The 25,996-nt window shown below is 38.9% G+C and overlaps 1 protein-coding gene across 2 annotated transcripts in view; it reads right to left on the bottom strand.

The window, feature by feature from the left end:
• cratb (carnitine O-acetyltransferase b) overlaps nucleotides 1–25,996 on the bottom strand; it is a 184,124-nt gene that overhangs the window by 19,978 nt on the left and 138,150 nt on the right. For both annotated transcript variants that reach the window (XM_079878078.1, XM_079878077.1), the window contains exons 11-14: nucleotides 18,571–18,693; nucleotides 18,342–18,477; nucleotides 18,181–18,243; nucleotides 17,968–18,105 (exon numbers count right to left, since the gene is read on the bottom strand). In XM_079878078.1, coding sequence (XP_079734204.1) covers nucleotides 17,968–18,105; nucleotides 18,181–18,243; nucleotides 18,342–18,477; nucleotides 18,571–18,693 — 460 coding nt within the window. The remainder of the gene's footprint in view (nucleotides 1–17,967; nucleotides 18,106–18,180; nucleotides 18,244–18,341; nucleotides 18,478–18,570; nucleotides 18,694–25,996) is intronic.

The raw sequence follows: 25,996 nt of genomic DNA, 5'->3' as shown, positions 1-25,996 counted from the left end.
CTATGCCCACCTCTAATAAAAACATACTCCGTCATTATACAGGACGACATTCAAACTGCAAAGTGTTAACTTATATTTGTGTACAGTCGCAATAAAACACAACATTGTGCTTTTGTAAAATAATTTCAAGCAATCCACCCCCCGAAAGGCGCTAATTTTAAAATTAAACTAAAATGCTCACGGCTGCACGGGCATTCATAACGGTGCGGCTTAATAATTTTTTTTAATAATTCTTTATTAATTCATGCAAGCGTGTTTGATCTATGGACCAAGTTTTGGGACCCCTTTCAAGGGGGCGCTGTTGAGGGGGTTCTGACTTGTGTGCAAAGTTTCAAGAGTTTTTGAGCATGATAAGGACCCCAAAAGCCCCTGAAACCTTGATTAACAATATAAAAGCAATAGTCAAATCCCCCCTCCCCTCACACACACAGAGACACAGAGAGAGGGAGAGAAAATTCTTCAGAAAATCCACATTCAAACCAAAATATCTCTCTTCCTGTTGGTCGGAGATAGATCATGTAAATTAGAAAGTTGTCCGTCTTGATGAGAACAATACACATACCAAGTTTTGTTGCTGTTGATAAAACTAACCCCCCCACTTATGACTAAAGGTGGCGCTATTGAGCCCCTCACCACGCCTGTTTCTGAAACTTTGCACATGTCTACGGGCTAATAAATGTGATGTGTCTGTCGAGTTTCATCCAATTTCAAGTATGTTAAGAGTCTCAAAAGCATAAAAAAAGAATATTAAAGTTTGATGCGTTGCCACGGCAACAGTATCTAAGATATCAATAATCCTTTCACAGGTTTACATCTGCCGTGTGTCTACATTGTACACATAAAGTTTGAAGCAAATCTGGTAAAAATAAGACAGTGATTTCAAAGCATTTTAATAGTGATGTACTTCCTGCTGCCTGTTGGTGGCGCTATAACTTTGACTCACAATAGTCACATCTGTGCGATCGGCCTCTTACAACGAACACACTGCTGAAGTTTCATCAAGATCAGTTAATGTATGCAGAAGTTATAACACACTTCCTGTTTCTTTTTTTCGCCATAAATTCGTTTCCTCGCCATGGCCAAACCGTTCGAGATATCAAAAATCCGTCCGCAATTTAGCATCCTCAATGTCTTGACTTCATGCACACCGAGTTTGGAGGCGAATCGATGAATTCCCTAGGAGGAGTACATTAAATTCCACAGCATGCGTTTCCAAACAACGCTAAATAGCCGACTTCCTGTTGGGCTGGCGTAAAACTTAGAGCACGAAAGTTGTTCGGCCCGATGAGGTCTATATGTGTACCGGGTTTCATATTATTACATGCAAGCGTGTCTGATTTATGGACAAGTGTTCGGATCCCGTTCCAGGGGGCGCTGTTGAGCCCCCCTGCCACGCCCGGGTACCAGCTTCAGCCCGGCCCTGATGGCCGCGGGTTCTGACCTGCGTGCAAAATTTCAAGAGTTTTCGAGCATGTTAAGGGCCCCAAAAGTGCCCGAAAGGTTGACAAAATAATAATAATAATAATAATAAATATAGCTGCGAGCAGCGATTACGGGCCCAAGCCGGTGGCACCGCAACCCCGGTGCCTTTAGTTACCTAAAGGCACCGGGGTGGCGGTACCGCCGGCTTTGGCCCTCCATCGCTGCTCGCAGCTATATTTATATATATATATATATATATATATATATATATATATATATATATATATATATATACATACATACATACATACATACACACACATACATATATATGTATATATATATATATATATATATATATATATTATTGTTCAAAAGTTTGGGGTCAGTAAGATTTTTAATGTTTTTAGGAGAAGTCTCTTCTGCTCACCAAGGCTGCATTTATTGATTAAAAATACAAACAAAAACAGTAATATTGTGAAATATTATTCCAATTTAAAACAGCTGTTTTCAATTTTTAAATATTTTACATAGTAATTCATTTCTGTGATCAAAGTTGAGTTTTCAGCATCATTACTCCAGTCTTCAGTGTCACATGATCCTTCAGAAATCATACTAATATGATGATTGATGCTCAATAAATATTCATTATTATTTTCAATGTTGAAAACAGTTGTGTACAGATTTTTTTTTTCAAAATGCTTTGATGAATGTAAAGTTCAAAAGAACAGCATATATTTCAAATATATATATTTTTAACATTATAAATGTCTTTACTGTAACTGTTGATCAGTTTAACTCATCCTTCATAAATAAAAGTACTGATTTATTTTATTTATTTCCCCAAAAAATAAAATTTTAATTATTACTAACCCAAAACTTTTGAGCGGTAGTGTTTAACGTTACAAAAGCTTTAGATTTCAGATAAATGCTGTTCTTTTGAACTTTCTATTCATCAAAGACTGTACACAACTGTTTTCGACATTTAAAATAATAATGAATGTTTCTTGAGTATCAATCATCATATTAGAATAATTTCTGAAGGATCATGTGACAGTGACGACTGGAGTAATGATGCTGAAAACTCAGCTTTGATCACAGGAATAAATAACAGTTTAAAATATATTAAAATAGAAAGCAGCTGTTTTAAATTGGAATAATATTTTACAATATTACTGTTTTTGTTTGTATTTTTAATCAAATAAATGCAGCCTTGGTGAGCAGAAGAAACTTCTCTGTTATGTGCGCGCCACAGACTGCACGCACGTCCGCTTAGAGTTCCGCCTTTTGCCTTCCGTCAATATTACGTTATTAGAAAATATTTTTTTTAGAGAATCGATTTTTTGACATTTGTGAATCGATTCAGAATCGTCCACGTCCGCATCGCGATGCATCTAAGAATAAATTTTTTCTGCCACCCCTAGATTTCATACAACAGGTTAATAAACAGTTACAATTAAGTCACTTACATTTTAGATGCAATGTTGACTGTTTTTGTTCTGTTTCAGCAGCGAAAATAGTTAAACAAAGATCACGGCAGAACCATCACGCATCACGTGTTTTCTCATAACTGAACGATTCAGCATTTTTAACGAATCGGTTGACTCAAATATTGAATGATCAATCCATAAACATCTGTCTTAATCATGATCGACTCATTCAAATGAATCGTTTGAACGAATGAATCAATGACTCGCTTATTAAGATGGATGCCTGGCGACACCTAATGGCGGTTTAGTGTTGTTTAAAAGCATCATTCTTTCCCACATGTGTGTGATTTGTGTGTGCAACATTATCATTATTTTTCTTACACTATTATATTAGCGATTTAAAAGCACCCACTCGTGTCACACGTCGATTAACCGGTGGGACAATATCCTCAGACACATACCTAATACATGTATATTTAAATACAATATTGGCCTACCTGGTAAAAAGTTTTATATACTATTTTGATGTCCTTTTGGACACAAGAGGGCAGTATAGCCCTATGTTTGCTTTTTTGTTGAACCAAATAGCACTAAATAGCCTGTTTTAACTTTTTCATTCTTCTTGAATTGCAAAAACAGAATAAAATGGGTTTAGTTGTGATATTTGTATTCTTTTATATAGAAATAAATGGTATATAATTACATTTTTAGAAGATTTTTAGTGTTTCCTTTTTGGACATTATTTAATCCCTCGTCATAGCAAAACCGTTTGAGATATTTATTATCCATTCACAATTTAGCATATTTAATGTAGTTTCATCATGTTGAAACAGTTTGGTACGAATAAAATAAATAGTTTAAGAGGAGTGGCTAAAAATTCAGAGGCTGATTTTGCAAAAAAATCCACATTCAGACCAAAATATCTGACTTCCTGATGGCCAGAGCTATTGAATGTAAATTAGAAAGTTGTCCGGCTTGATGAGAACAATATACAAACTATTTTTTCTTTACTGTAGTTAAAACTAACCCCCCCACTTTTGTCAAAAGCATGTTGAAAGTGACACACTTCCTGCTGCCAGTTGGTGGCGCTATAACTTTGACTCACAATAGCTACATCCATCTGATCGGCCTCTTACCACGAACACACTGCTGAAGTTTCATCAAGATCAGTTAATGTATGCAGAAGTTATTCCACTTCCGTGTTTCTCTTTTCTCGCCATAAATTCGATTCCTCGCCACAGTTAAACCGTTCGAGATATCAAAAATCCGTCCGCAATTTAGCATCCTCAATGTCTTGACTACATCCACACCGAGTTTGAAGGGGGCACGGTGAATTTTCTAGGAGGAGTATTTCACATTCCACAGCAAGCGTTTTCCAAACAACCCATAATAGCCGACTTCCTGTTGGGCTGGCGTAAAACTTGACCGGGGTAAAGTTGTTCGGCCCGATGAGATCTATATGTGTACCGAGTTTCATATTAATTCATGCGAGCGTGTTTGATATATGGATCAAGTTTTAGAACCCCGTTCAAGGGGGCGCTGTTGAGCCCCCCAGCCACGCCCGGGTCCCAGCTTCAGCCCGGCCCTGATGGCCGTGGGTTTTGACCTGTGTGCAAAGTTTCAAGAGTTTTTGAGCACGTTAAGGACCCCAAAAGCCCCTGAAACCTTGATTAACAATATAAAAGCAATAGTCAAATCCCCCCCTCCCCTCACACACACACAGACACAGAGAGGGAGAGAAAATTCTTCAGAAAATCCACATTCAAACCAAAATATCTCTCTTCCTGTTGGTCAGAGATGGTTCATGTAAATTAGAAAGTTGTCCGTCTTGATGAGAACAATACACATACCAAGTTTTGTAGCTGTTGATAAAACTAACACCCCCACTTATGACTAAAGGTGGCGCTACTGAGCCCCTCACCACGCCCGTTTCTGAAACTTTGCACATGTCTACTGGATAATAAATGTGATGTGTCTGTCGAGTTTCATGCAATTTCAAGTATGTTAAGAGTCTCAAAAGCATAAAAAAAGAATATTAAAGTTTGATGCGTTGCCACGGCAACAGTATCTAAGATATCAATAATCCTTTCACAGGTTTACATCTGCCGTGTGTCTACATTGTACACATAAAGTTTGAAGCAAATCTGGTAAAAATAAGACAGTGATTTCAAAGCATTTTAATAGTGATGTACTTCCTGCTGCCTGTTGGTGGCGCTATAACTTTGACTCACAATAGTCACATCTGTGCCATCGGCCTCTTACAACGAACACACTGCTGAAGTTTCATCAAGATCAGTTAATGTATGCAGAAGTTATAACACACTTCCTGTTTCATTTTTTCGCCATAAATTCGTTTCCTCGCCACGGCCAAACCGTTCGAGATATCAAAAATCCGTCCGCAATTTAGCATCCTCAATGTCTTGACTTCATGCACACCGAGTTTGGAGGCGAATCGATGAATTCCCTAGGAGGAGTACATTAAATTCCACAGCATGCGTTTCCAAACAACCCTAAATAGCCGACTTCCTGTTGGGCTGGCGTAAAACTTAGAGCACGAAAGTTGTTCGGCCCGATGAGATCTATATGTGTACCGAGTTTCATATTATTACATGCAAGCGTGTCTGATTTATGGACAAGTGTTCGGATCCCGTTCCAGGGGGCGCTGTCGAGCCCCCCTGCCACGCCCGGGTACCAGCTTCAGTCCGGCCCTGATGGCCGCGGGTTCTGACCTGTGTGCAAAATTTCAAGAGTTTTCGAGCATGTTAAGGGCCCCAAAAGTGGCCGAAAGGTTGACAAAATAATAATAATAATAATAATAATAATAATAATAATAATAATAATCCTACCGAAAACAATAGGGCCTTCGCCCTTTCAGGGCTTGGGCCCTAATAATAATCCTACCGAAAACAATAGGGCCTTCGCCCTTTCAGGGCTTGGGCCCTAATTAAAGCTGCAAGCAGCGATGAAAGGGCCCTCGCACCCGTGCCATCAACACTCGGTGGCTTTAGGAAGACAGAGCATGGTTGGGAAATGTACATTTAAGGAGGTATATATAGTAAGAGTATGTCAAAGTCAGTTACAAAATGTTTTGTATAATGGTAATAATAGCATGCTTCATGACTCAGCTAAGTGTTGCTAGCATGTTTAGTCTGTTTCTAGCATGCTTAGTACACAATAATTATGTGGTTAGTACTGCATTACTGTGTTAACCATGTCAGTTTCTGTTGCCAGTAGGCATTTTTTTATATGTTATTAGGAGTCAAGAACAGTGTTAAACGTCACTTCCTGTTGCCAGCAGGTGGCGCTATGACTATAACTAAATATGAGCATGGACATGTGTTCAAGAGATAACTCTTATCAAACGTGTAACGTTTGGGGCAGATTGTACATTGCCTTCTTGAGTAACAACAAAGTCCTGTTTCATTGAATTAGCATGCTTTAGCACTTAGCTAAGTATTGCTAGCATGTTTTAATATGTTTCTAACATGTTTAGAACTCAATGGCATTTTTAACATGTTGCTAGAACGGCATCAACGTGTTAAACATGTCACTTCCTGTTGCCAGTAGGTGGCGCTATTACTATAACTGAATATTCTCATGTAGATGTGTTCAGGCCATGACTCTTATCAAACGTGTGAAGTTTGGGGCAGATTGGACATTCCATGCCTGTGTTACAGCAAATTCCTATTTAATTGCAGCAATAGCATGCTTTAGCACTTAGCTAAGTGTTTGCTAGCATGTTTTAGCATGTTTCTAGTATGTTGTTAGCATGTTTAGCACTTGCTGGCACTTTTTTTTATATGTTTTTATATGTCCACAACAGTGTTTAACATGTCACTTCCTGTTGCCAGCAGGTGGCACTATGACTGTAACTGAATATGAGCATGGTCATGTGTTCAGGACAGAACGTTTATTAAATGTGTGAAGTTTGGTGCAGATTGGACATTGCCTTCTTGAGTAACAACAACATCCTGTTTCATTGAATTAGCATGCTTTAGCACTTAGCTAAGTATTGCTAGCATGTTTTAACATGTTTCTAGCATGTTTAGAAGTCAATGGCATTTTTAACATGTTGCTAGAATGGCATCAACGTGTTAAACATGACACTTCCTGTTACCAGTAGGTGGCGCTATTACTATAACTGAATATTCTCATGTAGATATGTTCAGGACAGAACGCTTATCAAAAGTGTGAAGTTTGGGGCAGATTGGACATTCCATGCCTGAGTTACAGCAAATTCCTATTTAATTGCAATAATAGCATGCTTTAGCACTTAGCTAAGAGTTTGCTAGCATGTTTTAGCATGCTTCTAGTATGTTGTTAGCATGTTTAGCACTTGCTGGCACTTTTTTATATGTTATTAGGAGTCCATAACAGTGTTAAACATGTCACTTCCTGTTGCCAGCAGGTGGCGCTATGACTATAACTGAATATGAGCATGGTCATGTGTTCAGGACAGAACTCTTATCAAATGTGTGAAGTTTGGGGCAGATTGGACATTCCATGCCTGAGTTACAGCAACTTCCTGTTTCATGGCGAAATATCAAAATTTGTCAGGCCGCCGAGGACCCGCCCTTCGACGAAAACTCAAGATCTTCGCAATTTAACGTCGCAAAGGCCTTAAGATTACACTCACCAAATTTGAAGATGATCAGATTAAAACTGTAGGAGGAGTTCGTTAAAGTACGAGGCCTGAAAATGGCAAAAACTGCACAAAAATCTGGGAGGAAGTTCAAAATGGCTGACTTGCTGTTGTGTTTAGGGCTATGCTCCAAGAGACTTTTTTGTAGGTAATAGGTCATTACATGTATGTACCGAATTTCGTGCACGTACGTGGAACGTTGCGGGAGGCGCACTCCGTTGAACTTTTATAGGTGGCGCTATCGAGCCATTTTGCCCCATCCAATTCTGAAACCTATATCAGATGTAAATTTTCGCCAGTTCTGACGCGTGTGCAAAGTTTTGTGAGTTTTCGAGCATGTTTAGGCCCTCAAAAATGCAATTAAATGCGGAGAAGAAGAATAATAATAATAATAATAATAATAATAATAATAATAATAAACAGAGCAATTCCAAGAGGGTCCTCACACCATCGGTGCTCGGGCCCTAATAATAATAATAATAATAATAATAAACAGAGCAATTCCAAGAGGGTCCTCACACCATCGGTGCTCGGGCCCTAAATATAGCTGCGAGCAGCGATTACGGGCCCAAGCCGGTGGCACCGCAACCCCGGTGCCTTTAGTTACCTAAAGGCACCGGGGTGGCGGTGCCCCCGGCTTTAGGCCCTTCATCGCTGCTCGCAGCTATATATATATATATATATATATATATATATATATATATATATATATATATATATATATATCTTTAATGTATTTTTATCATGTTGAAAAAGTTTGGTGTGAATAAAATAAACCACTTAGGAGGAGTAGCTAAAAACTCAAGGGTCTGACATATCCAAAAAATCCACATTCAAGCCAAAATATCTGACTTCCTGTTGCTCGGAGCTAACGACTGTAAATTAGAAAGTTGTCCGGCTCGATGAGACCAATATGCGTACTGATTTTTGTAACTGTGGGTAAAGGTAACTCCCCCACTTTTGTCAAAAGCATTTTGAAAGTGACACACTTCCTGCTACCAGTTGGTGGCGCTATAACTTTGACTCACAATAGTTACATCCATCTGACCGGCCTCTTACCACGAACACACTGCTGAAGTTTCATCAAGATCAGTTAATGTATGCAGAAGTTATAACACTTTGTGTTTCTCTTTTCTCGCCATAAATTCGTTTCCTCGCCACGACCAAACCGTTCGAGATATCAAAAGTCCGTCCGCAATTTAGCATCCTCAATGTCTTGACTTCACGCTGACCGAGTTTGGTGGGGATCGGATGAATTTTGTAGGAGGAGTACATTAAATTCCACAGCATGCGTTTTTCAAACAACGCATAATAGCTGACTTCCTGTTGGGCTGGCGTGAAACTTGACAGAGGGAAAGTTGTTCGGCCCGATGAAATCTATATGTGTACCGAGTTTCATATAAATTCATGCAAGCGTGTTTGATATATGGACCAAGTTTTCAGACCCTGTTCAAGAGGGCGCTGTTGAGCCCCCCTGCCACGCCCGTTTCTGAAACTTTTCACATGTCTACTGGCTAATAAGTGTTATGTGTCTGTCGAGTTTCATCCAATTTCAAGCATGCTAAGAGTCTCAAACGCATCCGAAAAGAATATTAAAATTTGATGCGTTGCCACGGCAACAGTATCTAAGATATCAATAATCCTTTCACAGGTCTACATCTGCCGTGTGTTTACATTATACACATAAAGTTTGAAGCAAATCGGGTAAAAGTAAGAGGGTGACTTCAAAGCATTTTGAAAGTGACACACTTCCTGCTGCCAGTTGGTGGCGCTATAACTTTGACTCACAATAGTCACATCCATGTGATCGGCCTCTTACAACGAATACACTGCTGAAGTTTCATCAAGATCAGTCAATGTATGCAGAAGTTATAACACACTTCCTGTGTCCCATTATTCGCCATAAATTCGTTTCCTCGCCACGGCCAAACCGTTCGAGATATCAAAAATCTGTTCGCAAGAATTCATCCTCAATGTCTTGACTTTATTCTCACCGAGTTTGGTGGCGATCGGATGAAATCCCTAGGAGGAGTATTTCACATTCCATTGTATGCGTTTTCCAAACAACGTATAATAACCGACTTCCTGTTGGGCTTTTGTAAAACTTAGAGCACGAAAGTTGTTCGGCCCGATGAGATCTATATGTGTACTGAGTTTCATATTATTACATGCAAGCGTGTTTGATTCATGGACCAAGTTTTCGGACCCCATTCCAGGGGGCGCTGTCGAGCCCCCCTGCCACGCCCCGGTACCAGCTTCAGCCCGGCCCTGATGGCCGCAGGTTCTGACGTGTGTGCAAAATTTCAAGAGTTTTTGAGCATGTTAAGGGCCCCAAAAGTGGCAAAAAGGCAAAAAAAAAAAAAATAATGAAGAAAAAAAAAAAAAAATTTTTTTTAATCCTTACGAAAACAATAGGGCCTCCGCCCTTTCAGGGCTTGGGCCCTAATAATCCTAACGAAAACAATAGGGCCTTCACCCTTTCAGGGCTTGGGCCCTAATAATAAACAATAATCCTACCGAAAACAATAGGGCCTTCGCCCTTTCAGGGCTTGGGCCCTAATAATAACAAATAATCCTACCGAAAACAATAGGGCCTTCGCCCTTTCAGGGCTTGGGCCCTAATAACAAATAATCCTACCGAAAACAATAGGGCCTTCGCCCTTTCAGGGCTTGGGCCCTAATAATCCTACCGAAAACAATAGGGCTCTGCGCCCTTTCAGGGCTTGGGCCCTAATAATAATAATAATAAATAATCCTACCGAAAACAATAGGGCCTTCGCCCTTTCAGGGCTTGGGCCCTAATAATAATAATCCTACCGAAAACAATAGGGCCTTCGCCCTTTCAGGGCTTGGGCCCTAATAATCCTTACGAAAACAATAGGGCCTTCGCCCTTTCAGGGCTTGGGCCCTAATAATCCTACCGAAAACAATAGGGCCTTCGCCCTTTCAGGTCTTGGGCCCTAATAAATAATCCTACCGAAAACAATAGGGCCTTCGCCCTTTCAGGGCTTGGGCCCTAATAAATAATCCTACCGAAAACAATAGGGCCTTCACCCTTTCAGGGCTTGGGCCCTAATAATCCTACCGGAAACAATAGGGCCTTCGCCCTTTCAGGGCTTGGGCCCTAATAAAGAATAATCCTACCGAAAACAATAGGGCCTTCGCCCTTTCAGGGCTTGGGCCCTAATAATCCTTAAGAAAACAATAGGGCCTTCGCCCTTTCAGGGCTTTGGCCCTAATAATAAATAATCCTACCGAAAACAATAGGGCCTTCACCCTTTCAGGGCTTGGGCCCTAATAATAATAATAATAATCCTAACGAAAACAATAGGGCCTTCGCCCTTTCAGGGCTTGGGCCCTAATAATAACAAATAATCCTAACGAAAACAATAGGGCCTTCACCCTTTCAGGGCTTGGGCCCTAATAATAACAAATAATCCTAACGAAAACAATAGGGCCTTCGCCCTTTCAGGGCTTGGGCCCTAATAATCCTTACGAAAACAATAGGGCCTTCGCCCTTTCAGGGCTTGGGCCCTAAATACTGATGTGAAAAATGTATTTAAATAAAATACAAGTAATTAGTATTTTGAAAATACAAAAATACTCTCACAATAATCTTAAGTCTTTTTTTTATTACTGAAAGGTCAATAACACAAATAGTAGCAATAACACAAATATGAGAAATGTGTAAATTCAAAATAGCGAAGTAGCAAAATAAAAAAGCATGGCCATTTCACTAAGGCCAAGTCCACACGGACACGGGTATTTTTATAACCGGAGTTTTTCCTCCTGCGTTTTAAAAAAAATCCCGTCCACGCATGCTCGGTTTAAAAGAAATCTCCGCCTACATGAAAACGCAAAAACACGCTGTCAAGAGCATGCCACACCAGCAGGCAGCGATATAACCCTAATCGTAAAGCCACGTTGGCCAATCAGAAGCCTGAATCAGAAGCAAAAACCCCGGTTTTACTGTCTACACGACAACACTGCAACCGGCGTTTCTGAAAGTCCTCACCCTGGCAGGGGTTTTCAAAAATGTTCGGTTTCAGTGACCTGATACTGCGTTTCCGTGTGGACGAATGGCCGAACCGCGTAAAAAAAGTCACGGTTATAAAAATACCCGTGTCCGTGTGGACAAGGCCTAAATCTCTACAGGGCCTGAAATAGCTCCTCTGACGTAAATGGCATGTATAGCTAAGTTCACATCAATGGTGTGGTAGGCTGCCCTTAATAGCAAAACGTGTTTGATGTAGGCTACGTAGCCATATTATCACCGTTACTCTACTCGTGCCTTAAGGCTTGAATAAGCATAGAGAGACATTTCCTCAGCACTGGCTAAGGGAGGGGAAACAGCCATAAATCTATATTTATGTTATGTGCACTAACAGCTTTAATGAGGGACTTTATTGAAAGGTCAATGACAGAAATAGTAGCAATAACACAACTATGCTACAAAAGAGAAAACTAAACCATTGTCATTTAGGCTAGTTGTTTTTTAAGTACAACCAACTTCTCCAATAATTCAGGAGTTAATCCCCTTCTATGAGGGCGGTAGACCATGCCTGCAAAAGAAAAGAGACGCTCAACTGGTACTGATGATGGCAGAGTGGTGCTGAATCTCACGAAGAACAGCTTGATTAGTGGATACGAGTCCAGTGAAGCCAGGTCCTTTCTGGGGTCCTCCAGGAAGTGAAGGGTCTCTAACTCTGCTTTGCTATATATGTGTGTGTAGACTGTATATTTTTCACAAAACACTTTACCTTAATGCAGTTTTTAAGAGGAGCAGCGCCACTTCTTCTCCTATGTTCAAAACTCATTCACTTCTTGGAGGGAGCCTGGTCTACAGGGTGTCACGTGATTTTCGTGCATCTAACCTGGACATTGCCATTGCCAACATCAGACCGAAAATATGGCAAAATCATTTACTATGGTGATAAGCATAAGGTGATTTTTTTTAAGTATTTAAGTATTTGAAATACTCTAAATACACTCCCTCAAAATATTTTGTTACAAACTACATTTTATTTTTTCCACACCTGCAAAATACAAATTACAAAATACACTAAAGTAATTAAATACGTATTTAAAATACATTTAATTGAAATACTGCCCCCCTCCTTGAACTGCCACATTGAAATACTGCCCCCCTCCTTGAACTGCCACCTTACCATGGTGGAGGGGTTTAAGTACCTGAATGACCCTAGGAGCTATGTTGTCTGGGGCTATATGCCCCTGGTAGGGTCTCCCAAGGCAAACAGGTCCTAGGTGACGGGTCAGACTAAGAGCGGTTCAAAAACCCTTATGATGCAAAAAAAACGAGGACCGTGACGTCGCCCGGTATGGCGCAGCCGGGGCCCCACCCTGGAGCCAGGCCCGGGGTTGGGGCTCGTATGCGAGCGCCTGGTGGTCGGGCCTCCCCCATGGGGTCCGGCCGGGCTCAGCCCAAAGGAGCGACGTGGGGCCACCCTCCCGTGGACCCACCACCTGCAGGAGGGACCGTAAGGGACCGGTGCTAAGTGGATCAGGCGGCAGTCGAAGGCAGGGGCCTAGACAACCCGATCCCTGGATGCGGAATCTAGCTCTAGGGACATGGAACGTCACCTCTCTGGCGGGGAAGGAGCCTGAGGTTGTGCGTGAGGTTCAGAGATTCCGACTAGAGATAGTTGGGATCACCTCTACGCACGGCTTGGGCTCTGGAACCACACTCCTCGAGAGAGGATGGACTCTTCACCACTCTGGAGTTGCCCATGGTGAGAGGTGGCGGGCTGGTGTGGGTTTGCTTATAGCCCCCCAGCTCAGCCGCCATGTGTTGGAGTTCACCCCGGTGAACGAGAGGGTCGCTTCCCTGCGCCTTCGGGTCGGGGATAGGTCTCTCACTGTCGTTTGTGCCTACGGGCCGAACGGCAGTGCAGAGTACCCGGCCTTCTTGGAGTCTCTGGGAGGGGTGCTGGAAAGTGCTCCGACTGGGGACTCCGTCGTTCTACTGGGGGACTTCAACGCCCACGTGGACAGCGACAGTGACACCTGGAGGGGCGTGATTGGGAGGAACGGCCCCCCTGATCTGAACCCGAGTGGTGTTCTGTTATTGGACTTCTGTGCTAGTTACAGCTTGTCCATAACGAACACCATGTTCAAGCATAAGGGTGTCCATCAGTGCACATGGCACCAGGACACCCTAGGCCGGAGGTCGATGATCGACTTTGTGGTCGTTTCATCCGACCTCCGGCCGTATGTCTTGAATACTCGGGTGAAGAGAGAGGCGGAGCTGTCAACTGATCACCACCTGGTGGTGAGTTGGATCTGATGGCAGGGGAGGAAGCTGGACAGACTCGGCAGACCCAAACGTACTGTGAGGGTCTGTTGGGAACGTTTGGCCGAATCTCCTGTCAGAGAGATCTTCAACTCCCACCTCCGGCAGAGCTTCGACCAGATCCCGAGGGAGTCTGGAGATATTGAGTCCGAGTGGACCATGTTCTCCACCTCCATTGTCAATGCGGCCACTCGGAGCTGTGGCCATAAGGTCTCCGGTGCCTGTCGAGGCGGCAATCCCCGAACCCGGTGGTGGACACCGGAAGTAAGGGATGCCGTCAAGCTTAAGGAGGAGTCCTATCGGGCCTGGCTGGCTTGTGGGACTCCTGAGGCAGCTGATGGGTACCGACGGGCCAAGCGGACTGCAGCCCGGGTGGTTGTGGAGGCAAAAACTCGGGCCTGGGAGGAGTTCGGTGAGGCCATGGAGAAGGACTATCGGTCGGCCTCGAAGAGATTCTGGCAAACCGTCCGGCGCCTCAGGAGGGGGAAGCAGTGCCCTACCAATGCTGTTTACAGTGGAGGTGGGCAGCTGTTGACCTCGACTGGGGATATCACCGGACGGTGGAAGGAATACTTCGAGGATCTCCTCAATCCCGCCGTCACGTCTTCCATTGAGGAAGCAGAGGCTGAGGGCTTGGAGGCAGACTCGTCCATCACCCAAGCTGAAGTCACCGAGGTAGTCAAGAAACTCCTCGGTGGCAAGATCCGCCCTGAGTACCTCAAGTCTCTGGATGTTGTGGGGCTGTCTTGGCTGACACGCCTCTGCAGCATCGCGTGGCGGTCGGGGACAGTGCCTTTGGACTGGCAGACCGGGGTGGTGGTCCCTCTTTTCAAGAAGGGGGACCGGAGGGTGTGCTCCAACTATAGGGGGATCACACTTCTCAGCCTCCCTGGGAAAGTCTATGCCAGGGTACTGGAGAGGAGAATCCGGCCGATAGTAGAACCTCGGATTCAGGAGGAACAGTGTGGTTTTCGTCCCGGTCGTGGAACACTGGACCAGCTCTATACCCTCTACAGGGTGCTGGAGGGCTCATGGGAGTTTGCCCAACCAATCCACATGTGCTTTGTGGATTTGGAGAAGGCATTCGACTGTGTCCCTCGCGGCATCTTGTGGAGGGTGCTCTGGGAGTATGGGGTTCGCATTGCCGGCAGTAAGTCAGACTTGTTCCCGGTGCATGTTGGACTCCAGCAGGGCTGCCCTTTGTCGCCGGTTCTGTTCATAATTTTTATGGACAGAATTTCTAGGCGCAGCCAGGGGCCGGAGGGGGTCAGGTTTGGGGACCACACGATTTCATCTCTGCTCTTTGCGGATGATGTTGTCGTGCTGGCCTCATCAAACCAGGACCTCCAGCATGCACTGGGACGGTTTGCAGCCGAGTGTGAAGCGGCTGGGATGAGAATCAGCACCTCCAAATCCGAGGCCATGGTTCTCAGTCGGAAAAGGGTGGTTTGCCCGCTTCAGGTTGGTGGAGAGCTCCTGCCTCAAGTGGAGGAGTTCAAGTATCTTGGGGTCCTGTTCACGAGTGAGGGAAGGATGGAACGGGAGATTGACAGGCGGATCGGTGCAGCTTCTGCAGTAATGCGGTCCCTGTACCGGTCTGTCGTGGTGAAGAAGGAGCTGAGCCGCAAGGCGAAGCTCTCGATTTACCGGTCAATCTACGTTCCTACTCTCACCTATGGTCATGAGCTGTGGGTCATGACCGAAAGGACAAGATCCCGGATACAAGCGACCGAAATGAGCTTTCTCCGCAGGGTGGCTGGGCGATCCCTTAGAGATAGGGTGAGAAGCTCGGTCACTCGGGAGGAGCTCAGAGTAGAGCCGCTGCTCCTCCACATCGAGAGGGGTCAGTTGAGGTGGCTCGGGCATCTTTTCCGGATGCCTCCTGGACGTCTTCCCGGGAAGGTGTTCCGGGCATGTCCCACCGGGAGGAGACCCCGGGGAAGACCTAGGACACGCTGGAGAGACTATGTCTCCCGGCTGGCCTGGGAACGCCTCGGTGTCCCCCCGGAAGAGCTGGAGGAAGTGTCTAGGGAGAGGGAACTCTGGGCATCCCTGCTTAGACTGCTGCCTCCGCGACCCGGTCCCGGATAAGCGGTAGAAGATGGATGGATGGATGGATGAAATACTGCCCATGTCTGCCTGACTGCATATGCCTACTACTGTGCACAGATCCATTCAGAACTACTAAACACCGCAACATACACATGACAGATAAAAACATTATCCTGAGTGAAGGTGTTTGGAAACAAAGTGAATGTACTGAACTTTGTCTGCATAAATACAATGTGCGATCAGTGCATCAAGAGCGCATATAAACAGTTTGTTTGCGCATCAATAATAACAGACTCACGCGTACTTACTGTACAACTCCTATACATCACCGCAATCACCTTTACCTTGATTGCATACCCCATCCATCAAAACTTTACTAGCATGATGCTGGTTTGTTTTATCCAGCTGAGAAATTTAGTTTGCGTTATCATCTGGCCATACAGCACTGGGATGTTTTGACGTTCCGTTCATTCAAGTCAAGTCACCTTCATTCAGTCTGTTTTTCAAACATGCAGCGCAATGCATGAGGGCTTGCGCTCTTCAGAAACAATCACAGAATATGACAGAGCCTCTAACACCTCTAACACTCTCAATATTGGGATGAATGAAAATTAAGAGTATAGATGAAAGTAAAAAAGAGAGGGGCATTTTGTTTATTTAGTTGATATATGACCCTATAACAACTGTGATGGACTGGGCATCTGTCCATGGTGTTTCTCTGCCTTTGACCCAAGGCATTGGGATAAACTCCAACTCCTCCCAAGCACCCTCTTTGTGTGACTTTTCTTTAATTTTTCATTACTAACTAGAAGAATGAAACGGCACAACCACATACACCCCCTCCCCCCTCTTAAACTGATAGAGCACAAAAAAAGAAGAAAAGAAGAAAGAAAATTCTGTTATTTACACACTGATCTTGGAGTGGCATCAATACACATTCCAGTATAGTTCAAGTTAACTTCTGATTAATGACACATGGAAGTCCCACATCTAGATGTGCCGATATATGGTAATATGATATATCACAATAATGACCATGCACGGTATTGTTATAGTGGGCACATTAAAATACAGTGAATAATTATTTATTACTATTTGTAGAAGGCATTTTAAGAATACTTTTCCATCAACTGGTTAAAATGAAAATGCACATTCACTCAGCAGATGGCGCTGAAGGAACAGCAGACATGCAGCCGTTAGCCCTGTGACCCCTTAAACTAAGCAGCTGCGCTACTTTGTTTATGAACAGAATTTCTAAACAACCATTCAGATATTTGTATTCGCAATGGTGTTTATCACAGCACCAAATACTTATATAGATATAATAGGCTATTTATTTTCAAACTTAATTTTTTTTTTTTAATCAGGACTACAACATGCGCTAGATATTGATTGAAAATGTTCTGATTTCTTATTATTGTTTGGTAAAACTTTACAATAAGACTTTATTAGTTGACATTAGTTAATTCATTAGTTAACATAAACTGACAATGAAAAATAATTTTAAAGCATTATTAGCCTTAGTTAATGTTAGTTTTTAACATTTAATAATACATTATTAAAAATAAAAACCTGAGCTAACATGAACTAACAATGAGTAACTAACGTTATCAAAGAATAATAACTTATGCAACAAATGTAGCTATTGCTCATTGTTAATGGGTTAATATGTGTTAACTAATGAGACTTTATTGCAAAGTGTTACCTATTGTTCTTTATAATTATTTTGCACTTTAATCTGTTTGAAATATTTGTTTATTTTATTTTGTGTGTATAGTTTTATTGTATTTAAATATTCAGGTTTTTTTTGTTATAAGAAAAAAAGGTATTCAATCTGTTTATAGTATGAAAACACTTTTTTTTTGCAACATTACAATATTGTGATAATACCGTATACCGTGATAAAAGCTTCAGCAAGATAAAAAATTGATACAGTTGCCTACCCACATCATCACAATAAATGGTCAAAATAAAGATATAGCATGCAATATTTAATGCCCTGTTAACATGTGACACAAAAAATCTGTTTGTACTGCATTTTTTCTATTCAAAATATAATTTATGCCCATTCATGCTAAATATTACAGTTTCTTTTTTTTTTCAACAGTTACCTGTCCTGTTCGGAGTTTCCAGTGAGTCGCAAGTCCATAGGCCGTGTCCATGAAAATTCTGGGCACACTAAGCCCTTCCTCAATGGCTTGAAGTTTAAGACCCAACAGGTGGCGGTCTATGCCCTGCCCCATCAGCGACTGATCAAAAATGGCACTCATTATGCAGTCAACATAAATTAGGATCTTTCACATGCAATCCTGTTAGTTCTTCACCTGTTCTGTGAGGATGCTGTAGGCATCAACAGCCTCTCTCAGCAGCTGTACTTTGGCTTCCCTCTTAAATCCATGCAAACAGACACATTTAATGATTAGTGTTACCCATAAATGTGATTCATTTCTCATTTGGTCTCCTCTCCACCATCCTAATTACTCACAGAAACTGCATCATCATCAAAGGCCTGTATGAAGCTCAGCATTTGATTGGTCGGAGAACGGATGTAGTCTGTTCGTCCTCCCCTGAACATCCTCAGAGAGGCGATGTCACAGGCTGCACACACTTCATTGTGAACTCTAGCAGAGAACAGGGACCAAACATGCAATTTATTAATTCATTTCATTATCTGTTGTTACTGGATGACAGAACAGTTTCTCTGAAAGCCTCACCGGTAGTAGGCCAGCTGAATCGCCAACTGGATAAAGGAGTTTGGACTCAGCTTGAGTTGTTTGGCAAACTCTTTTCCAAAGCGCTGGAAGTTAAAACATTTGATGTCCAAATCGTTGATGAGACTAAAGGGAGAATTTGGTTTTAAAAATACAGATTAGCTTCTTATTGTATCAGCTTTCAGTGCCTCATCTCCACTTCCTAATATACACAACATCACTACAACGATCATAAAGGCACAGCTTTTCCAACCACCATTACACAGGCGATACGCAGCTCTATCTGTTGTTCAACCTCATATTCCATTGTCCTCATATTTCTGTGTTGTGGTATTTAAGCCTCAAAATACAGATGCCGAAGTATTTCCTGAACTGCAAATATTTACACATACTCAAGTAGAGTGGCTCTTGGCAAGGCAAGGCAAGTTTATTTTTATAGCACATTTCATACACTATGGCAATTCAAAGTGCTTTACATAGAAAGGAATAAAAATAAGCACAAAATAAAAGCAAGGAAAATTAAAACAGTTATAAAAGGAATGAATTAAGAGTAAAATGAATTAAAGTAGTAAAAAAATGATAATTAGAAAAAAAACTTCTCATCTGGCAAAACACTATTGTATCTTATTTTGCATCTTTCAATTTCCCCAATTAAGTGGTTTATGTTTCTCTCTTACACAATGCTCAGTGCCATTTGAGTTCAGTTTAGAATCAAGAGTCCAACGGTCTGGGCGAAGGTATAATGCGTGTATGTCTTTTCAGCACTCCAGTTAAGTTCACTTAATTTATTAGAATTTAGTTTCAACATTACTTTAGCTCTATGCTTAATCTGACTACAATTTCAATTTCAATTTAGATTGTGTTTCTTATTAGAAAATAATAATATTGATTATGAATTAATTTAGATCTTTGATTATTCTGGGTATCCCATATTTTCAATTATTGATTTGATTTGATTTGATTTGAATGCTTTATTCATTCAGGACCCGGTATCGTTTTGAGACGTCACATCGCAAATGTGCGATCACGATCACAAACGTAGCCAGTTCTGAAATGGTCAGAGGATGCAGTGCAAACTATTTTAAATCGGAAGGTCTCCTTAATGATGTGCCACATGCTCCATTCATTAGTGCCTTCGGTTTGGTCTATACTGGAGTAGCTTTGCGGAAACACCAGACAACACATTAATCTACTACGAATAATGATTTCAGAATACTTTAGAATAAATCAAGATGTAACATTTATTTGTCAGGTAAAAACGTATCATGCCAATTATAAAAGGACATGATTAAAAGCCAATTCTGTTGGGAAGGAACAACCAATCAGATCAGTTGTTACTCCATTACGTCAGTCACTTTCTGTTCCTGATGAGCGACCATGCTAGGTACCACTTGAGTTTCTCCAGCACTGAACTTAACTGTCATGGTCAAAGTGGATGTTTAAGTTGTGTGTCAACGATACCATGTAAGTAATTTAATGAGTGTTTTCTATTGAGTGAAACATACGATGAATAATCAAAACATCGTGAGTTCGTTTGTCTATGAGGTGACGACTATCCTAGGGTCTAGCCTAAGATGTTCATTTAATATGTATATTCCAAATACACTTGAGTTCAGTATAATACTGATCACTGATTAATGCTTTCCCTGTGTATAAATGTATGTTTGAATAATGTATAGATCGTCATTCTGTAATTATATGTGTTAGCTTATTGTGTAATTACTCAGCAAAAGACATTTCGGATAATTCCGTTTATGAGCGCTATGCGCCACCAAGTGGTAAAAATCGGTATTACTGTAAGTAATGTTATGTTTATAACGATATTGGGATAAATGCCAGTTGTTAATTATGATGGAAATGTTTGATATTAGCTAATTATTGTTTATTATGCACTGTTTCAGACCACACAACATACTACCTCAGATACCACGTCTGATAAGATAATTCCATGCAATGCTCTGTGGTCTGACTGTGCCGTTCATTGTGCTGATTATTCATGCTGGACTTAATTAAACTGTTACTTCTGATTCCTGTCTCCTGTGTTCTGACTGACACACCAGTGCGAGCACAGATAGTTTGAACCAGTGCAATACAGTCCTAAGTAAACTCATTAACAAATTCAGAAATAATAAAAACATGAGATCAATTACTCCAAGATGACTCTAAAGTAAACAATGCATTCCTGACAGAGACATGCAGTGGCATGTGAGTGTTTTCCAACGGGAAAACACTGAAACAGCACTGTATGGGTTTTTTTCCTGGTTACAGGTTCCCAAAGTCTGCTCTGCCACTTCCCCTTAAATACCCAGACCAAAACAAAAAGGTTATACCAATATTTTTTAGAGTTGTTTTGGGTCAATTCATGTACCCCAGGGGGTAGCACCTGGTTTCAGGGGAGAGGGGAGATATCTTGAAGAGACATCACCCAAAGAGGAGAACAGAATTCTCCTAAGTTTTCAATCTTTCTCATAATACCAATGACTGCAATGAAATTAAGACCATTTTACCAATCGCAGTAAGACATTTAAAATGATACCAAACATGAAAAGGAAAAACAATAGATTCACAAGATACATCACATGTGTGATATATGATGCATCATATCCACTGTACGGAAGTACAGTGGATACTCTTAGATTCTCCCATGATGGTCAGTTATTTCTGTGGTGTTTCCCTCGGCGTGCCTATATAACTTTAGACGTCTCTAGAGAGATCAATTTTCACCTCAATTGAAATGAAAAGTCTTGCAGCTCAGACTTGGCAATGGCATTTAATATTCAAACCCATTTAAGAATTCGTAATAGCAACCTATGTGTGTGTGTGTGTGTGTATACGTGCGTGTGTGGCTTCAAGAGAGCAAACATACAACTGTACTTAATTTGTGGTATTTAATATCTTTTTTTCATATTACAAAATCTGTTTCATAGTAAATTCTATAATATATACACCATTATCAATTTTACATTATTTTTCTATTGCAGTTTTTTGCGTTTATAATTTATAACTAGATGGTAAAGTTCGTAGACAAACTTTAAGTTGGCTTGAAAAAGCCTAGCCAGAAAGGTTGAAAAAGTTTTAAACTGTTCTAGCATGGTTTAACATGATTTACCATGTTTCTAGTAAAGAAATATTAGGAAGAAAGAAATAAAGATTAGTTAGAAAGAAAGAAAGAAAGATAGATAGATAGATAGGTTCAAAAGAGAGTTTAGTTAGAAAGAAAGAAAGAAATATTAGTTTGAAAAAAGAGAAATATTAGTTAGAAAGAAAGATTAGATTGAAATAGAGAAAGAAAGATTAGTTTGAAAAAAAGAATAAAAAAGAAAGATTAGTTAGAAAGAAATATTAGTTTGAAAAAAGAAAAATATTAGTTAGAAAGAAAGATTAGATTGAAGAAAGAAAGATTGAAAAAAGAAAGATTGAAAAAAGAAAGATTGAAAAAAGAAAGAAAGAAAGATTAGTTTGAAAAAAGAATGAAAGATTAGTTAGAAAGAAAGATTAGTTTGAAAAAAGAATGAAAAAGAAAGAAAGATTAGTTAGAAAGAAAGATTAGTTTGAAAAAAGAAAGATTAGTTAGAAAGAAAGAAAGATTAGTTTGTAGAAAAGAAAGCTTAGTTAGAAATATTAGTTAAAAAAGAAAGAATAGTTAGAAAGAAAGATTAATTAGAAAGAAAGAAAGATAAATTGGTTAGAAAGAAAGAAAGACTAGTTAAAGAAAAAAGAAAAATATTAGTTAGTTAGAAAGAAAGATCAGTTTGAAAAAAGAAAGATTAGTTAGAAAGAAAGAAATAGTTAAAGAAAGAAAGATTAGCTAGAAAAAGATTAGTTAGAAAGAAAGATTAGTTAGAAAGAAAAGAAAGATTAGTTAGAAAGAAATATTAGTTTGAAAAAAGATAGAAAGAAAGATATATTAGAAAGAAAGATTAGTTTGAAAAAAGAAAGAAAGATTAGTTAGAAAGAAAGATTAGTTTGAAAAAAGAAAGAAAGAAAGACTAGTTAGTTAGAAAAAAGAAAGAAAGACTAGTTAGTTAGAAAAAGAAAAAGACTAGTTTGAAAAAAAGATTAGTTAGGAAAAAGAAAGAAAAAAGAAAGATTAGTTAGAAAGAAAGAAAGAAAGATTAGTTAGAAAGACATTAGTTTGAAAAAAAAGAAAGATTGATTAGTTAGAAAGAAAGATTAGTTTGCAAAAAAGAAAGAAAGATTAGATAGAAAAAGAAATTAGTTACAAAGAAAAAAGAAAGATTAGTTAGAAAGAAAGAAAGATTAGTTTGAAAAAAGAAAGAATGAAAGAAAGATCAGTTAGAAAGAAAGAAATATTAGTTAAAAAAGAAAGAATAGTTAGAAAGAAAGATTAGTTAGAAAGAAAAAGATTAGTTAGAAAGAAAGAAAGATAGATTGGTTAGAAAGAAAGATTAGTTAGAAAGAAAGATATATTAGAAAGAAAGAAAGATTAGTTAGTTAGAAAAAAGAAAGAAAGAAAGAAGAAAGACTAGTTTGAAAAAAGAAAGATTAGTTTGAAAAAAAGATTAGTTAGAAAAAAGAAAGAAAAAAGAAAAATATTAGTTAGAAAGAAATATTAGTTTGAAAGAAAGAAAGGTTAGAAAGAAAAAGAAATATTAGAAAGAACGAAAGAAAGATTAGTTAGAAAGAAAGATTAGTTTGAAAAAAGAAAGAAAGAAAGACTAGTTTGAAAAAAGAAAGAAAGATTAGTTAGAAAAAGGAAAGAAAGAAAAAAGAAATATTAGTTAGAAAGAAAGAAATATTAGTTTGAAAGAGAGAAAGATAGATTGGTTAGAAAGAAAGAAAGATTAGTTAGAAAGAAAGATTAGTTTGAAAAAACAAAGATTAGAAAGAAAGAAAGATTAGAAAGAAAGAAAGATTAGTTAGAAAGAAAGAGAAAGATAGATTGGTTAGAAAGAAAGAAAGATTAGTTAGAAAGAAAGAAAGAAAGATTAGTTTGAAGAAAGAAAGAAATATTAGTTTGAAAAAAGAAAGAATGAAAGAAAGATTCGTTAGAAAGAAAGAAAGAATGAATGAAAGATTAGTTAGAAAGAATGAAAGATTAGTTTGAAAGAAAGATTAGTTAGTTAGAAAGAAAGATTAGTTTGAAAAAATAAAGATTAGTTAGAAAGAAAGATTAGTTAGAAAGAAAGATTAGTTTGAAAAAAGAAAGAGAAAGATTAGTTAGAAAGAAAGAAAAGTTAAAAAGAAAGAAAGAAAGAAAAGTTAAAGAAAGAAAAGTAAAAAGAGAATAGTTAGAAAGGAAGAAAAGTGAAAAGGAAAGAATAGTTAGAAAGAAAGAAAGGAAGATAGATAGAAAGATGGATGAGTTAAAAAGAAAGAAAGATAGATTAGTTAGAAAGAAAGATCAGTTTGAAAGAAAGAAAGAAAGATTAGAAAGACAGAAAGATTAGTTTGAAAAAAATAAAGAAATAAAGAAAGATTAGTTTGAAATAAAGAAAGAAAGAAAGACTAGTTTGAAAAAAGAAAGAAAGAAAGACTAGTTTGAAAAAAGAAAGAAAGATTAGTTAGAAAAAGGAAAGAAAGAAAAAAGAAATATTAGTTAGAAAGAAAGAAATATTAGTTTGAAAGAGAGAAAGATAGATTGGTTAGAAAGAAAGAAAGATTAGTTAGAAAGAAAGATTAGTTTGAAAAAACAAAGATTAGAAAGAAAGAAAGATTAGAAAGAAAGAAAGATTAGTTAGAAAGAAAGAGAAAGATAGATTGGTTAGAAAGAAAGAAAGATTAGTTAGAAAGAAAGAAAGAAAGAAAGATTAGTTTGAAGAAAGAAAGAAAGAAATATTAGTTTGAAAAAAGAAAGAATGAAAGAAAGATTCGTTAGAAAGAAAGAAAGAATGAATGAAAGATTAGTTAGAAAGAATGAAAGATTAGTTTGAAAGAAAGATTAGTTAGTTAGAAAGAAAGATTAGTTTGAAAAAATAAAGATTAGTTAGAAAGAAAGATTAGTTAGAAAGAAAGATTAGTTTGAAAAAAGAAAGAAAGATTAGTTAGAAAGAAAGAAAAGTTAAAAAGAAAGAAAGAAAGAAAAGTTAAAGAAAGAAAAGTAAAAAGAGAATAGTTAGAAAGGAAGAAAAGTGAAAAGGAAAGAATAGTTAGAAAGAAAGAAAGGAAGATAGATAGAAAGATGGATGAGTTAGAAAGAAAGAAAGATAGATTAGTTAGAAAGAAAGATCAGTTTGAAAGAAAGAAAGAAAGATTAGAAAGACAGAAAGATTAGTTTGAAAAAAATAAAGAAATAAAGAAAGATTAGTTTGAAATAAAGACAAATTAGTTTGAAAAGAAATAAAAATAAAAAAGAAACAAAGTAAAAAAGAAAGAAAAATGTTAGGAAAAAAGAAAGAATAGTAAGAAAGAGAATAGTTAGAAAAGAAAGAAAGAAAGAAAGAAAGAAAGAAAGAAAGAAAGAAAGAAAGAAAGATGGATTAGTTAGAAAGAAAGAAAGATAGATTAGTTAGAAAGAAAGATGGATTAGTTAGAAAGAAAGAAAGAAAGAACGATTAGAAAGACAAAGATTAGTTTGAAAAAAATAAATAAATAAAGATTAGTTTGAAATAAAGAAAGATTAGTTTGAAAAAAGAAAGAAAGAAAGAAAGAAAGATGGATTAGTTAGAAAGAAAGATAGATTTGTTAGAAAGAAAGATAGATTAGTTCGAAAGAAAGATTAGTTAGAAGAAAAGAAAGATTAATTAGAAGGAAAGAAAGAAAGATAGATTAGTAAGAAAGAAAGATTAGTTAGAAAGAATAAAAAGAAAGATGGATTAGTTAAAGAAAGATAGTCATTGTTGTAATCATACTAGATCTAATATTATCACATGGAATCAATGTTGATGCCGTTGAAATTCTGCAGCAGAGTGATGACATCTCAGATCATTATCTATTCTTGTGTATACTTCATTTAGCCAAGCCTTCAAAGCCGACTCCATGTTACAAATAAGTTAGACCTATCACTTCTGCTACTAAAGATTGCTTTATTAATAACATTCCTGATTAGTTTCATCTCCTCAGAATCCCAGAAAGCTTAGAACAACTCAATATTGCGACAGAAACTTTTGACTCTCTCTTTTCCAGCACTTTAGACACAGTTGCTCCTATGCGCTTAAAGAAGATTAAAGAAAATAGTCCAATGCCGTGGTACAGCGAGCACACTCTGACCCTTAAGAGAGCAGCCAGAAAAATGCAATGCAACTGGAAGAAAACAAAACTAGAGGTATTTCGCATTTCATGGAAAGAGAGCACGATTGCATATAGAGAGGCCATAAAAACAGCTAGATCTGCTTATTTTTCAACCCTATTAGAAGAAAATAAACAAAACCCTAGGTATTTATATTTGAAACAGTGGCTAAATTAACGAAAAATAAAGCTTCAACCCCAACCCGCAGTAATGACTTCATGAACTTCTTTACTTACAAGA

Source organism: Squalius cephalus (assembly GCF_949319135.1).
Source record: "Squalius cephalus genome assembly, chromosome: 8".
NCBI classification, from domain to species: Eukaryota; Metazoa; Chordata; class Actinopteri; order Cypriniformes; family Leuciscidae; genus Squalius; species Squalius cephalus.
The sequence above is the reverse complement of the archived record's forward strand: the minus strand, read 5'-3'. Positions and strand labels throughout refer to the sequence as shown.